This window comes from Rhopilema esculentum, chromosome 9, assembly GCF_057945365.1.
Source record: "Rhopilema esculentum isolate cy_ngs chromosome 9, ASM5794536v1, whole genome shotgun sequence".
Classification (NCBI taxonomy): Eukaryota; Metazoa; Cnidaria; class Scyphozoa; order Rhizostomeae; family Rhizostomatidae; genus Rhopilema; species Rhopilema esculentum.
In genome coordinates this window covers 11278233-11294725 of record NC_142823.1, presented here as the reverse complement: position 1 = coordinate 11294725, position 16493 = coordinate 11278233, and the positions used below count along the sequence as shown (strand labels likewise).

Here is a 16493-nt window from a genome sequence, read left to right as displayed (position 1 = left end):
CTGTAATTGCTTTATTCAAGCTAGTGTCGGATCCATCATGTGCTCTGAAAAATAACTCTTGCTTCCTTAAAAAAGAACTGCTTCGATGAGAAATTTCAGCATCTCCCTGTTCTGTGAGACTTCTTCCTTGTGGTGATCTACCTCTTGTCTTTCTCTCAAAAGAAACAACATCTATTGGGTCTTGACTTTGACATGCTTTTTACAGTCAGAGAAAAAGCTTTGCATGTTAGAATACCCATTTTCTGCCCAGGTTTGAGACATACTGGCTTAAACAACAAACAGGGCCAGCAGAAGAGTCCTTGCTCATCCTCCCTCCCACAAAGCCAGTCTTTCTTAGCATACCAATCAAATTGAAAACTCTGTCGTTAATCTTTAAGATTAAAACTGAGAAACAAGATCTCTATTGCCAAGAGCTTCTTTTGCACTAAGTTTTGCCATGATTATTCATCAAAATTCAAAATCTGCAATATATTCACTCGATATTCTTAAAAAATAGCAGTCTTGTCGGACTCAAATTCAAAGTGCAACTTTACGATACGCTACAAGGATCTTTAGAAAAAGCAGTTTCTACTCACAGAAATAGCAGGACCAAAGGTCTTCAAAACAATGCTGTTAAGTCTACGCAGGCAAGTCCTCAACCAATCAAATCAATACAGCTTGCTCCATGTTATGATTATTATTCTGGCGAGGTCCTGCTCTCCAGATTGAGCAGGACTCCTCTTTGTTCTAGACTATTGTGAAGGAGGACTAAACATCAGGTATCATACCTATGGGCAAGACCAAAATACAGGGCTGCTCTAGTAAAGATCAGGACCATCTATGTAAGTATGGTATAACTGCCGTGCTCCTGCTGTTTACCAGGTCATCCAGGGCTTGATTCACTATGAGGAACAAAATATTAATTGTTGGTCCTGCTCAGCAGGACCAGCAGGACCAGCAGGGCCTTTAGCTTCGCCACTGTTTACTCAAAGCCTTTCAATCATTGAAAGGGGGACCACCCTGTCCTGAGGCGGTGAAAGCTTGTTTTGGTAATTCAACTGGATCAGCTCTTTTGGCGAAGTAGGATCAGTTCTTCGATTGGCAAAGTTTTGACATCAAGAAGAACATTTTGTGAAACTGTTCAATGAATAAAGAAAAAACTAGCTCAATCAAAAACGTTCATTTATTTAGAATTATGATCGTGCAAGGTGTAGCTATTAAATCACTGTTTGCATTTTTTAGAATTATGATCGGGCAAGGTGTAGCTATTAAATCACTGTTTGCATTTCTTCTAATTTGCAACTACAAATGCTGATAAATTAAATGTTGACACAATTACTTACCTTCTTCCAGAGTAACAGCTTCATTCTTCCATAAAGGAGGACTTTGGTCAACTTCAGACCATTTTGAATTCATATCTTCAATTGCTTTGCGTTCCTTCTGACAAACTTGTCACAAACAACGTCATACTGGTACTAAATTTTTTTTTGTGTTCAAAAACAAAATCAAATCTTGGTCTGGAGAAACCTCAGACCGTTGTATATGTCAAACATTTATTCCAAACATAGGCTTCATTTGCTTTAAATGTTTTTTACATTGAGAATGTCTTATTGTAATGTTCACTGCATTTACTTTATCAGCAACCATTTATAACGATTTATGTATGTTGTAATTTTTAAGTTATCCTAAATTAGCTTTGATTGATTAGCTAAATAAGATAGCAAACTTTTAAAGAAATTGATACTAAAAAATAATAGTAGTAAACTACTATACAATTCGTTTTTGGGGAATGGTACTTAAAGCATTATCTAATACATTTGAACACAGCTCTACATCATCAACCAAGAAAACGTTATCCAAGACATATCAGCAATCCTCCTCATATTCAACTGATCAGTAACCAGAAGGGTTTCAACAGTTCTCTTTTAATTTTGGAGACTTCAAAAAAAAACTAAATAAAAAGTTTGACAAAGCTGTTGCTTTTACACTGTTTAAAAAATTATACAATGAGAAGTTTCAATCTACCTGTTTTATTCACCTGTACAATAGTTCTGTCATTTTGTTGATTTTTTTGCTCCAATACATAGCAAATTCAATTATGACATCATCTCTATTTACAAAACATAAAACTTTCCTTTGAACAACAGCCAAGAGCAACGGACGATAAAACATGTAACATCTAATGAAGTGGAAAGATAACAAAAGAAATCAGGTAAATAAAAAAGAAAGATAATAAAAAGTCAATAATTAAGACAGAAAAAGAGTGGAAAAAGAGAAGTTAACCCTATCCAGACTAGGCTTTTTGAAACTTTCGGGAGACTAGGGGGGGGCACAAAGTGCCCCCCCTCCGTAATTTCTTTGTCCCTCTAGCTAGGACAATGAACTTTGTTTGGATGGTACTCTTGCCTTTTCTCCACATTTTAGTATTTTTGTTCAATTTTTAAGTCACGTGGTTTTACGATGACGTCATCATAATGGTGGCCGGGTGAAGCAAAAATTTAGAAAATTTTAGAAAATCTTAAAATATTCATTAATTCCAAAGCATCGGGCTAAGATATTAAAATAAGTAAATTTGATGCATTTTCTTATAGAAACAAGAAGATTGAAACAATTTTAATGTTACTTCTCAAAATTATTAACGTTCCAAACAAAAGAACTCAACATATTTTGTAATTGGCTATAGATTTTTCTATGTAACTAAATGATCGATACAACTAAATATCATGTTTGAGTTCATTTTTAATGCCTTAGCAGACAAATTATTCTAAACTTGCAGTTTTATTAATGTAATACCTATAAATATGTCAACAAATGTGTGCGCATGCGCAGCAGAAAAATCATAGAAAATGATGTTGAATTTGAATTTTCTGGTCAGAATCATGAAGAGAGGACAAATTAATACCTAGATACTAATTTTCATCAATATATCTACTTTTCTTGCGAATCCGTGGCAGATTAAACTATTTTTTACTTGACTAGTTTTGAAAACGCCCCTACACAACCCCCTGATTAATAATAAAAAAATTATCTTTTTATATGAACATATGTCAGATAGGTTAAAACTAAAAGTCAGGAGGTCTGAGGGGTATTGCTTTAAAACTCCTGAAGTTATGAAAGAAAAACCAACTAGGGGGGCACTTTGTGCCCCCCCCCCCTAGTCTGGATAGGGTTAAGAATGGAAAAAGAGTATACCAAAAGTAAATTTAAAAAAATAAGCAAGAAGTAAGGCCTTTTATGCTCAAATCATAATGTTGAGAAAAGATATCTAAAAATAATCTGAAAATGTAAATTTCTTACGTTCTGGGGAGGTATTTTTGTCAACCAATTCTGTTGACCCACACGTGTGGGTTTTCTTGTGAAGGAAGCTATACCAAAAGTAAGTACAAAATCACGTGTCGTGCTACAACATCTTGTAAGGATCTTATCTTATGTGTCAAAACGAGTAACAGCCATGTCTAATGCTCAGGAAAAAACAGTGAATAAAAGGAAACGGAGCAAAATTTCTGTTGAGTGGCAAATGTACGCAAGAAAAGTGAGAGGTCTATCCGACCGGGCATGTATATTTTAACTTTTTTAGTAGGTACTTGGGTCTTGGGCCTAATATTCGTGGGGGCGGGGCCCAGGGGGAAGGGTTTCCTGAAAAGGTGAACCTTTTCTATTTTTTGTGAATGTTTTTTTTGAAATTTTATGCAAGGATCCACCTTTTCCATTAAATATCATCAGGGACACGTTAATAACAGCATAAGGACCAGTAAATTTAAGTTCACGCTGACTGTTTTAAATTTTTTCGAAAATCTGATGCTAGATTGTTTTGATTTGTTCTTAAATTGATAAGGTAATAGGGTGTAATCTCTTTAAAAAATAATCGTATTTAACCATATTTATATCTTCTCATCAAAATGTTATTTGGGAAGTCTGAAAATGTTGGAGATTTTCAAAATTATTGTCTCATAAGTTGTTCTTTGTCAAATTCCTCTCCCACCCTAAGTCAGGCACACGAGGACATTTCAAAGAACTTTAGAGGATGTCTCATACACATATGGGTTCTTATTATGGAATCTTATTATGGAAGAACATCCTCTGTGGTCTCACATGGAAGAACACACATTTCTGCTGTCATATGTGACTCACCATACTGTCATATGTGACTCACCATACTGTTAGGGTCAACCAAGGGTGGGGTCTATGTAAATTGCACACTGGATATAAGCTAGATGGTGAATGATGAAAATGTGCACAAGGTTTCATAGCCAAATGCTTATGCGCAAACAAACAAGCTGCTTTATAAGAATTGTTATGAAAACAAGCAGATTGTATGTTGTATTAAGCATTTACTTCCATCAATTTGCTTGCATTATCGTTAAAAACTGCAGGCCCCACAACAGAAAATAATGATCATTTAAGAGTCATGCACATGCACTCTGCCAAAGACCAGGAACAAACCTATTTCAACTTTTATCCCAAAACTTTACTTTGTCTTTGTTTTGCAACTGTATGCCGAGAAAATTTTGAAGTTCACATTTCAGCAATTTCTTACCAAGATTATCAATAATGAAGATGAGAAAGAATCATGAAATACTCAAACTAATGTTTTTATTTATGCAGTAGTTGGAAACTTTAGGCCACCCCTGCATTTTTGAAGAAAAATGACCATTGCCAACAGTCAATGAAAGCTGCTAGTAAATAGACATAGCCATTGCATCCATAGATTCTTGTTTGCTTGTAATGTTAATACTATACTTTGTTATTTGGTAGGTTTAGTTTCAAGCAATAATCACACTTTTATTAAAACTATTGAATTTTCAGATTGATTCATGGATCAATGACAAAAGTGACTCACCACCACCAATTTTGTTTTTATATTTGCTCAATGGACAAGTTAATATAAAAGGTAAAATAAAGTAAAAAAATTTCATTCTTTGTTCTAGGAAGGAGACTGCACATAGCTTGCTGTCTATACTAACTTGACTTAAAGAACATTAATTTACATTTCTACCAATTCCAAAGTACCCTTTTGAAACTTAATTTTAATTCAAGTGGATTGGAATATGTTTGGAAGAAAGGTGGACTCCTTAAAGAGTAAAAATTCTGAGGAATTAAAATCAAAGCAATTTTCCAATTAAGGATATTGATTAAAATTATGAGAATTATGAGATTATTTTTACGACTTTTATGCTATTGGTGCATTTTATTTTCAGAATTTAATTAAAAGTTCTAGTTACTACCACAATGAACATTCTTGATGTGATTCGGTCCGTAGTCTCTAGTTCATTGCAAGTTTATTGAACAAGAACAAGAGCAACAATAACAAATTAGACAATAAAAACAGGGTAGAAGTGTAACTGTAAGATAACAAATGTGACGTTTTTGAAATATTAGGAAGATATCATGCAATATTGTGAGCTTGAATTTATCTTGTGTCTTTTAAAGGTACATGATTTTTATAACAAGGATATTCAGAATGTTTCACAGTTTTTGTCTTTTTTTTGTCTCATGCTGCTTTTGCTTATGCCAATGTCTTGAATTTATTTTGGACACTGTTGACAATTTTTATATTCTGCTTGTGTTGCAAGGCCTGTAAAGGTGCACAATTGTCACCGGCCATGCATTTGAAAATTTCGGCTGCTTTAGCTGAAGTGATAAAGATATTGAAAAAATTCTTTAGGACACCCAGAGCTAGTTCAGAAACTGGACGATGCGGGAGTAAAAGAACTTGTGGACAGTTTTTTGCGTGACTCTGAAAAGACACATGTCACCGGCACCAAATTAAAAAAAAATCGAAAACATTGAAGAGGACACTTTTGATGATTTTCTTGGTAAGATATGTTTTCTAAATTTGCCTTTTTGGGATTAAAACAGATATGTTTTAACTATTTGCATCAATTGTTGTACAGGTTCTCAATTACCTGCAATAGTTTCATTTTCAATCCGCGTGGAAAATGGAAATCTTCTTGACTAAACACACTACGCTAAAAAAGCTTCGGGATTTTTTGATAAGAGAATTATGTCAACGAATTTGATTCCGTTTCGTCCAGATATGCGAACTTTATTTTCTATACGCAATGTAGGTTTAAGTATCCTCAAAAAATTTATGAGCTGGAAAAAATGGCAACTTTTTAATTATAATAAAAAAACAGGATTGGTATGAATACCTTTCGTCTCTTGGTGTTGCAACCTTTTTTGGTCTCAATGATTTTTAACGTGATCATGTTTATTTCCATGCTTTCAAGGTCTTTACAAGATGCCTGATTCAGTTTTCTGACTTAAATAAGATGTTATAATGAAAAGCAAAGCTAAAAAATGCAGAGCAGAATTTGTAAGGGCCTGACTTGATAAATTCGATACTCGGAGGTCGGAAATAAATAATTTTTACTATTTCTGAGGTTCTTGCAGATACCCTGTTTCATAGACACAAATTCTCGGCAAAAGATTCCAAATTCCCATCAATTTCTACGATACTTAAACCTCATGAAAGGTCGAACTCGCTGTTATTGCGTGTTAAAGTTCTCTTGATCCTTGTGTGATTTCAGCAGGCACTACAATATCCTGGGACGCCTGCATGAAAGTAAGGCAGGAGGGGCAGTGTTGGTGCTGAGGGCAAGTCATAGATTTTTCTAGTAACATAATCGAGTATTCTTGGGGGGAGGGGCATAATAGAATATTAATATGAATATGTGCCACCCATACAGCCAGGTCCTTTGCCATCGAAGATTCTAAACGTAGGGAAAATGTTGACGATGTCCTCCATACATACAAGTGAGTATTGAATTGCCTTGTCACTTTTCACAGTGTTTGGTTTTATATAAATCAATGCGGTTATAAATGGGCAGGTTGTAAAAATTGATTTCCTGCTATGTTTTAGTACCGATTTACCCTTGTTAGGTTCCTGGAGTTCTTCTCAGGGAACAAGTCTTTTGTTTTTTGCCGCTCTCGCTCCAGCGGCCCATCAGTGTTGTCTTTTTTTAAAATTTTTTCATTGTAATTAATATAACGAGAGTGGTCAAAGTTGTCATCAATTATCTATAAGATTGTATACTATTTTCTTGGGAGTCGTATATTTAAGGGCAGCTGTCCCTTGATAGGCTCCCCTGATAACTTCGACACTGAATTTAATGCACCAGTAAAAACGTGAATCACAGCAAACCGTTTGCTGCTGTTGATACTCTAGTGCCCTGCTTATAAGAAACAGCGTTTTCAGTTTCAGGTCTGACTTGTTATATTATAGAATAAGGTAAGCGAAAGTCAGGGGAAGGTTTTTTATTAGAAAAATCATGTCCTATCGATTAACTACTCAGATAGGACCTCGATAATTGTGATACAAAACATGTCATTCAAGCCACTTTAAACTATCTTATCAAAGTGTTTGGTTATGTTTCCAAAGGCTTTAACATATATATTTATAGCTTTTCGAATAAGAAAGAAGCTTTTTTCAGACCTGTCCATTCCATGTATTTAATGTATTTTGATTTTTCATTTCTACTGTATTCGTGGAGCAAAATCAAGGCATCTTTTTCGATTGTTGAAGGGACACAGTGATATTTTGTTCATCATCTGACACCGGATAGGTTTATGAATCGGACTTGGTAAAGAGTGAGAAACAAGCTGTTTTAGCCCCTTTTAATGAAATCTTTTCTTATAATAAATTGAGGTTATTTTTAGTCAACTTTTTAGCTTTTTTTTCATTTTCTGACTCGACCAAACTTTTTGATAATTCTTTTATTCGAACAGCTTTTCTCAGTCTCTACATTTCTCGGTCTCATGAGAGTTAGAATAGGTGACCGAGTTCCGACTGCACTGCCTTTGGTAATAAGCTATAACCTTCTTATATTTAAAACTACTTTCTTCAGCTAAAAAGAAAATCCCTAATGCCTACCTGCGCAATATCATCGTGAATATGACGTTAGGTAACAATTTTGGACAGAAAGGCATCTGGGAAAGTGAAGGCTTGAAACCAAAATGGTGGCCAGAAAACGTCGCATTCACTTCTCCTAATTTCCGCGAGAGAGATGGTAAGTAAAAATGGTTTCCTAATCTAAAAAGCGTTGAGTGAATTTCAGAAACCGATAGCTTTTATCTGCCTGTTAGCTGTTGCAGTTTTCTACATTTTCTAGAGGATAACCTCAATTTTACTACAAGAGATTTTACACTTTAAGTAGAGGAATGTACATGTCCTCAAGGACTATTGGAGTAGAAGCTAAATAAATTCTCACTAGACAATATGGAAATTATCTTAAAAATAGTTTCCCAACCTTTCTAAGAAACTCTATCAATAAGTATAACCAGTTAGCGACGTAGATCGGAAAATTCATAGGAAAGCCGAGAAATTTTGATTTTCCGACAAAAATTTTTTAAGAGTTTTTCTAATCTAAAAAGTCTCCTATGGTTTCCTAATCTAAAAAGCGTTGAGTGAATTTCAGAAACCGATAGCTTTTAGCTGCCTGTTAGCTGTTGCAGTTTTCTACATTTTCTAGAGGATAACCTCCATTTTACTACAAGAGATTTTACACTTTAAGTAGAGCAATGTACATGTCCTCAAGGACTATTGGAGTAGAAGCTAAATAAATTCTCACTAGACAATATGGAAATTATCTTAAAAATAGTTTCCCAACTTTTCTAAGAAACTCTATCAATAAGTATAACCAGTTAGCAACGTAGATTGGAAAATTCATAGGAAAGCCGAGAAATTTCAATTTTCCGACAAAAATTTTATAAGAGTTTTTCTTTTTTCATAAATTTGAACATAAGTTACGTGTCATTAATCATGCTGCTTGAAAATTTGTCTTGTCTTCTTCTCATTGAAAGAGATTGCCACATTCACCTTTAAAATTTTTTCTCTCAAAATGTACATATAAAAATAAACAGCCAACCCGTCAACGTTAAATTTCCGACAAGATCAGAAGTTTCCGGACAAGACAGCAGTTTATCTAAACCACTGAGTATAATGTTTGACTAAACATTCAACCTAAGTATTAATTGTTAAAGTGGTTCATAAGATATTTTTTCATTAATTTTGCTTTTGTTTCAAGGCAAAACTGTTATGTCTTGCAAAGACCTTTTGATGGTGGGGGATTGCCTACGAAACCATCTTATAAGTATGGGTTTTAATCCTGAAAAGAAGGAAAGGAAGGAGTCTAACAAAGATGAGAAGACCCATATGCCTGATGGTGTTAACAAGCCAGTCCCTCCCAATGATAATTTTTCCAGCGATTGTCAGGGTTCTGAGACTGAACTTCAAAACCTTGGATCGAGCAGAATGCCACCCAATTGCTCTTCTGCGCAAAGACCAGCTTTGAAAACACTGGTGAGAGCTTTCTATGTTCAATGTCTTGTTAATAAAAATCTGTTCCTGAAAAAATATTCTTATAACAAAAAAAACTTTCAAAGATAGAAGAAAATAAACTTCATTTGGGAATAAGAACTCGAGAATTATTTTCCTGATTGCAAACAATTTTGAAATGCTTCAGTATTCTTTACCAATTCAAGAAACATATTTATTTCCTTACGACAAAATAAATTACTAATTTCGATACTGGCTGCAAGGACTTTTGTTAATTTGTCTCCAATGTCTCCTTGACTCATAGACCAAATAAATTTGTTTTCGAAAGTCGGCTTTTAATTATTGGGGTATTTTTCCTCAGCAAATGATCACTGTAAAATGAAACTCTAATGTCTATCTTTTTTATGTATCGTGATATATCGTCATCGTTTCATTTATAGTCTGCACGTTGTAAGGGCCATTTGCAAAGACTACACACCTTGATAGGATCATGGGCTGAATTCAAAAGGACAGCAGCTGAAATAAAGGAGGATGTTTTCGATGAGCTGATTGGGGTAATATTAGGAATTGGTGAACAGGCCTACTTCAAAGACCTAAATGATAAGTCGATGGAAGCCAGGTAAAAATGGAACTTTCAAGCTTAACTATTAAGCAACTTCTAAGCAACTTCTATTCAAACCTTTTTGCAGGAGAAAGAAAATATGCTAGCAACTTTGTAACTAATTCAAGTAGTTGAGAAGATGAGGAGGCAACCTGGCTGAAGAGCAAGAAGCTATACATACTCAGTACCAAATTTACTCTGGAAATTTTTACCCCATTTGCCAAAAGTCTTCACAGGTCATTGTATCCAATTTTGTCGTTTTGTCTTGAGAATTGTGGTTTAAATTTTTATCATCTGTCCAAAAATTAGTTACACTGCGCTGTACCATGAAGGAGATTGCTCTATTTGAAAAATTAAAGGAAAATTTTTGCTTTTACTTTCAATTAAATATAAATTTCTTTGTATCAAAACTTTTTTTGATTTATTTTGATTAATTTAATTGAAACGATTTGTTGTAAGCTTTAATTTTTCGGATGCAATAGTTCATGCTAGAAATACAGCACCGTCGAAAGGAATTTCATATTTGCGGCTGAGAGAAGAGCAATGAATGTGGTGCCTGTAAATTTACACAGGCTCGAGTTCCATTGCTCTAGCACTGTACGTAAATGGATTCATAATTCATTCGCTAGGTTGCAGAATAAAGTCCCAGATGGATTGATCCCAGGTGTGGCAAACGGAGACGGTAATTGCCTATTCAACTCGACGGCTAGGCTTTTATCCCTGGACGAGTGCATGGAACCTCTGATAAGACTTGGCTCTGTGTTGTTTGCAGTGGATCATTACGATCATCTTTTTGATGGAGTATGTACCTTTACTGCTTTTTTATATGGGCTTATTTCCACGGTTTGCGGAGCATATTACAGATTGAGGGGGTTAAGCTTACCAGTTTGATAGAAGTACGATGTCGTATCGCAGCCTGTAATTGCATGAAAAGGGGACACACCGAGCAAATATCTGATCCAAGGAAATCACAGATTACACCAATTCTGCGTATTTCTCAGCATCATTCTTCAGGTACCATTATGTGTAAAATGGTATTGAGAATACGCCCGCACCAACAGCACTAACACATCTGTGTCTTTCGCAACAATTACTACATCAGTCTGCTCTTCAAGTGCAATAGCACAAGTCTGGTATCAGCCTCTTCTCTCCATTTACAGTTACCCAGTTACTGTTACAACTGTTCAAGCAAAATTTGGTGTGACTAAGATTTTTTCTTTGACAAATCCTTCATCTGAATATAAAAAAGTGTTTTGCTTCCTATTCTGCACACTGCTTTATAGGAAACAAAGTACAGTTTGTTAATTATCATTGGGGGAGGGGCTCAAGCACCCTGTATCTGGCGGCCCTGTAATTGATACAGTCTCTGGTGCTCAAACAATAGGGAGCAATTTATGGTATATTTCTTGGATGCAGTGTAAAAAAGCTCTGCTCACTATTACAATTTAGGAATTCCTACCAGAATCAGAGTAATTTCCATCCGTAGTTGCAACATGCTCTATTTTTTAAGGGACATGTTTTGAGGAATGCACGTGCCTTGACCCTGTCTTTACATCCCTGGAGCCCACACAGAAAGTTTTCGTTCCATGTTTTTTCAGGAATTTTTCCGTTTTTTTAACATCCATTCATTTGTGAGTGTATCTATATGGGAAAGAAAGGATGCAACAGATTCTCCTTTCTTTTTTGTGCATCAGGTGTTTCTAAAAAATCGAATCACAACCCAAGTGTTATAGAAAAAATATTTAAATACATGAAGGAATATATATTTTACAATTCTTTAGTCTTGTAATTTTACAATTGAAAGTGTAACGATGTAAGCAGAGGCACCAGAACAGGCTATGTGCAAGAAAGTCTTCAATTGTAGATATCACCAATTAAATTTTTACCAGCAGAGAAATTTAAGGAAAATTTAGAGCTGCACATTATTCTTGGGAGTTCTGTGTTGAAGAAATAAATATTGGCTCTTACACAAGAATAATTGCACTTGATGCGCAAGTACATGTAAACAAGGAATTTATTCATGTTTGGTTTCTGGAGGGGGGGTACTCCCATTATGGCCTAACAGGGGTCCAGTCAGATTCAAAGAGCGCCAAGGCTAAATATTTAAAAACTTGCCCTCAAATGGTAATGTTTTTGACAATAACCATGAAATGGTAGCACAAAAACCAACATTATGCCCTTGGTAGCATCTTTGTGCTCCCCAGACCCTTTTTTGCCAAATTTCTTCGCAATAGATTAAAAAAAACAATCTGAGGACAGCAATTTCAGGCTAAATAGAACAAATTGCAATTCACTAAACAAGAAAAAGACCAGCTTTTCAAGCCTCTTTGTATCGACATATCTTCAACATATTTTCTGTAAACTACTTGTTCCTACCAAGTTTTGTGCAGCAAGTCACTTAAAGTGCCACTGAACTACTTTTGACAAAAACTATTGTTCCTTTTTTAATGCGCTTGTTCTATGAAACAATTATCACTGATTCGATTGGCAGCATTATTTTTGCATTTCAATAAAGGGAAAGGCGTTCAATTACAGTCAAATAATGACTGGAGATTCTTAACAACAGCAATAGGATAGGATGTGGTAGGGAAATTGGCAATATTTTATAATCAAATGAAGTTTGACCAGTCAGTATTCAATCAAAGTAATGATTTTAAAAAATTGGGCCTATTTTATTCAACTCCATTTTTTATTGGGCCTGTTTTTTTTCTACGGGTTCGCAGCAAAGCATGAAGTGAATGCAGGCCTTGGTTAACCTGTTTAACCAATGGTTGCAAGCAACCCAAAGGAATATCTTTGATATGCATAAACAATGTTAACTTATTTGTGCCTAGATTTATTTAGATATCTTCAATTGAAATGCTCTGTTGAAGGCCTAGTCGCTTCTAGGGAATACAGATGCTGTTGGGAGGTACAACAGGCTATAGGTATTTCAGGGAACAGCAGAAGAACTAAGATGTGTTACTAATCATCCAGATTTCTCTGTTTATCAAACAAAACTGTCCTAAAACTTGCTGGATCTCTTTTCAAAACTAGAGATGGAAAATGCTACAAGCGTCAAGCAAATCAAACAGGAAATGAGTAGGTTTATAAAAAAAATTTATCCAGGAGAGTGGAATTTCCTCAAAGAAAAATGAAGGCCAAAACATGCTATATTTATTGCAATACACAGATGCTGCAATACACAGTCTTTAGACAGTTGGGCGTTCCACAGTAAACTCATTTCTATAAACTGCTTTGAAAAATTTAGAAAAGACATTAACTATCTTGTACATAAGTTAGTTATATAAGCAATAATAAAGTTATAGCAATTAGAGAATACAGTAAGAGACAATATTCCAACTGAAATCTTCAATTCATTGTACATAAAGCAATTTTTCCTTGATTAAACTAAATGTTCGTTCAAGAAACCTCTTGATAATTCTACAAAGCATCTTAACTTTCTTGCAGATTTTCAAAAGCCGTTGCATATAGATGGCTTATTCGCTGGATGTTAGGCTTTCTTGGATACGATAATGCCAGACCTCTCCCAGCCTGCATATATAAATTCGTAAGAGAGAGATATAGAAAAAGTACAATTGCTTCTCAAATACACTGCAGATGCAATTGTTTAAATTTTATTTTATACCTCGAAGTTGAAAAAAGCTGAATATTGTCAGATATTTTCAGAAATGCTTAAAGTTCTGGTTTCTACAGGTACAGTCAGCAATTATGCTTTTAGGCAGAGGGGTTTTTAAGAAGTCAAACCTGCACTCTGTGCCAAAGAATGAAAAGCATAACATCTTCAGGTGCCAATGGTTTAAAAGGGAATTATAACCCTTCAAGGCAGCTTGTTTCTGGTATTCATCAAAATTGAGTCAAGTTTATCATAGGCTAGTGTCCCAGGAATATAATTGATTATGATGAATACTTTTTCAAAGCAAAGCTAAATGATTTCCCCAGCACAGTACTGTTGATAAAAAAAGGGACCTATAAACATACCTATTTTGATCCATTTTCTCTTCTCCAGTTGATCATGTTTGCATTTTGGAAAAGCGGATTATCATGGCCATCATGCCTGTTTGCAATATGCCTCATAATGGATGTCCATTTAGCAGTGATCATTGCACCAAAGCCTTGTCTTGTCGATAACACACACCAATACAAATGTCTTCGAATTTCCTTGACCCAATATTGCAGCCTGTCCAACCCTTTCTCTTTAGCAGCTTGTGAAATCCTTTTACAAATTGACCTTGCCACATGCCAAATGTCATAATAATGATGGGTATCTTTCTGGTTGTTCCTTATCCACTTTGCAATTCCAGTATAGCGGTCTGATACAAATGTTGATATGTCAACTTTTTCTTTCTGCAGACTGGCAAAACATTTCTTTGCTCCAAGCAGCCCCATGGCATTGCTGGTTCCTGCCTCATTTGCCTGTGAAAATTTTGTAGTTCAGATATACTTAGTAAGATTCAGATATAGTTTAGAGCCCCCCTTGTTATTTTGCTAGAACTTTACCACTGTGTGGAATCTATGTTTTATAAATTTATTAAAGTTCTTATCATCAAATTTAACGCTAACAGCAACCTCAAATGTCATGCACTAGACAGCAACCTTAAAAACTTACATCGTCATTCTGGTTTTCCAACTCATGTACTCTCTTTTTCAGCATCTTTACCTCTTTCTTTAGCCTACTGTTCTTCTTCTGGCATGTAACTAGCTTAGCTGACAAAACTGGACATTTAAGGCAGCTAGCTTTTTTTGTTAAGGTTAGGGTGTCTACAAACTCGTCTAAATGAGCCTCTCTTGAGCATTGAACAGATTCAAGGATGAAGGGATCGGCAGTGCCTTTGGTTTTGGGGTCAATGTCAGGCGACTTTGCTATCGTTTTAAAGCCTGAAAAGTAATTTTGGGAGTAGGCATTGAAGAAACATTGAACAGAACAGCTACAAGGACATTAGAAATGTCACAAGAAAGACCATTACTTTTTGTATAAATCAAAGCCTAAACTTAATTTGGAGCCCTTAAGCCTTTCTTGTGCATATGTATGTTTATAATTAAAATTTGATACATCTCCAAAAGAAAAGACTCAATGTAAAAAAATTAGGCCCTACGAACCTTTCTCGCATTCTGTTTATCCCTTTGGCTTTCCGGCGTTCCTGAAAGGGTTCCAGCTGCATCGATTGATGGAATCCCTCCGATTTCAAGCCTTCTTAGGCTTTTAATGTTTTCACTTTGGTTTCCAATGATAATGTCAATTCTCCTCGCAAAGTCAGTCAGTTTGAAATGAATTGAGCATAACACAAAAGTAGCAGATGGAGTGAAGCCGGCTCTATGCCTTCAAACGAGAGAGACCCACTGCCTTCTTTGCTGCAGGTTTCTTGGGAAAATATGCATCGATACTCCATGCGTGTAACTATTATTTGTACAGCTGGTTTTGTTAGGTGCTCCAGCAACACAGTACCTTACTTTCCGGCCTGTATTTTTCTTCTTCTTTACTTCTATTTCACCCGGCTTTTGGTATACTTATACTAAACCCGTATGTGCGTGACAGATGTATAAATCAGATTATGTCACGCATTCCTGACTGACCGCGTAGATCCCACTAAAGATCACAAAAATCAACACTTTCGGGCTCAATTAAAAGGTGTTTTAGAGATGACACGCAAAAAATAATTGCACTATTCAATTCAGCGGCTCTGAATTAATGGATAAAATAAAAAAAACACATGGTCAAAATTTTCACTAAAGTAGTTCAGTGACACTTTAAGATCATCTGGAAATCACAAAACTTTATTCTAAAACTAAAAACTTTATTTTAAAAAATTGTCCTGTTATTCCCTTTAAAACCTTCATTTTGATAAAGCTGTTCTACTTGAATGTATTTGTTGAAATGTACAGGGATCTCAACATTAGACTTTTGGTAAATTCTACTTCAAAACAATGGGTGCATGGAACACTTTCTCCCTTTTTGTACAGGCCCTGCAAGTACTGTTAATACAGAAACAAAAATTATGACAAAATGCATGTTCTGTTTTGCCTATACTGAGCACTAAATGACAGACAAGTAAACAATAGATTTGAATATGAGAAAAGCATTTAATTGTGTTGCCAAAATTAGTTGAGCAGTAGCTGTTTTATGTGCATAAATATAGATCATCAAATAAATATGGTAATCTCCTTCTAAAGAAAGATAAAATCACCTAGCCAACAAGAGATGTAGGAGGTATCCAGACCATTCAATGTTTGTGTTTTCAAGCCATATCAGAAATATTTTCCTTCCAGAGGTAAAATTGCCACTTTTGTCCCCTAATTGACACAAGACTAATTTACATAACATTTATTCCCTGAATTTACACAAAATTGATAAACAACTATGTGATGTCATTAGAAGGCATTTAGTTAAGGAAGATGTATTGATAGACTCTCTGCAACTATGTATGCTGTCCAAACAGCAAGAAAGAGTAGTAGATGATTAGCAGTCAATAAGAGTGCATATATGCTTATATTTTGTGCATATAAAACATTTATGTCTTTGAAAAATTAGAAGCACTATTATTCATGGTAATTCAATTACTGTTTTCCCAAAACATAATTTGGGTTTTACAAAAACTCTTTGCTTGCTATCGTTCAGGATCCTCCTTGACATCTCCA

The 16493-nt window shown here is 35.1% G+C and overlaps 2 protein-coding genes across 2 annotated transcripts; one reads left to right on the top strand and one right to left on the bottom strand.

The window, feature by feature from the left end:
- Window positions 1-5663: 5663 nt before the first annotated feature.
- Window positions 5664-10778, top strand: LOC135685014 (uncharacterized). The gene is made up of 5 exons (XM_089110218.1): window positions 5664-5795; window positions 7827-7988; window positions 9006-9280; window positions 9697-9875; window positions 10487-10778. Exons 2-5 carry the CDS (start codon window positions 7874-7876, stop codon window positions 10746-10748), a joined length of 831 nt encoding a protein of 276 aa, XP_088966344.1. The 5' UTR covers window positions 5664-5795; window positions 7827-7873; the 3' UTR covers window positions 10749-10778.
- A 2502-nt stretch (window positions 10779-13280) lies between these two features.
- Window positions 13281-14596, bottom strand: LOC148959655 (uncharacterized). The gene is made up of 3 exons (XM_089110255.1): window positions 14467-14596; window positions 13839-14273; window positions 13281-13391 (listed from the first exon to the last, which is right to left on the bottom strand). Exons 1-2 carry the CDS (start codon window positions 14509-14511, stop codon window positions 13839-13841), a joined length of 480 nt encoding a protein of 159 aa, XP_088966381.1. The 5' UTR covers window positions 14512-14596; the 3' UTR covers window positions 13281-13391.
- Window positions 14597-16493: the final 1897 nt, after the last annotated feature.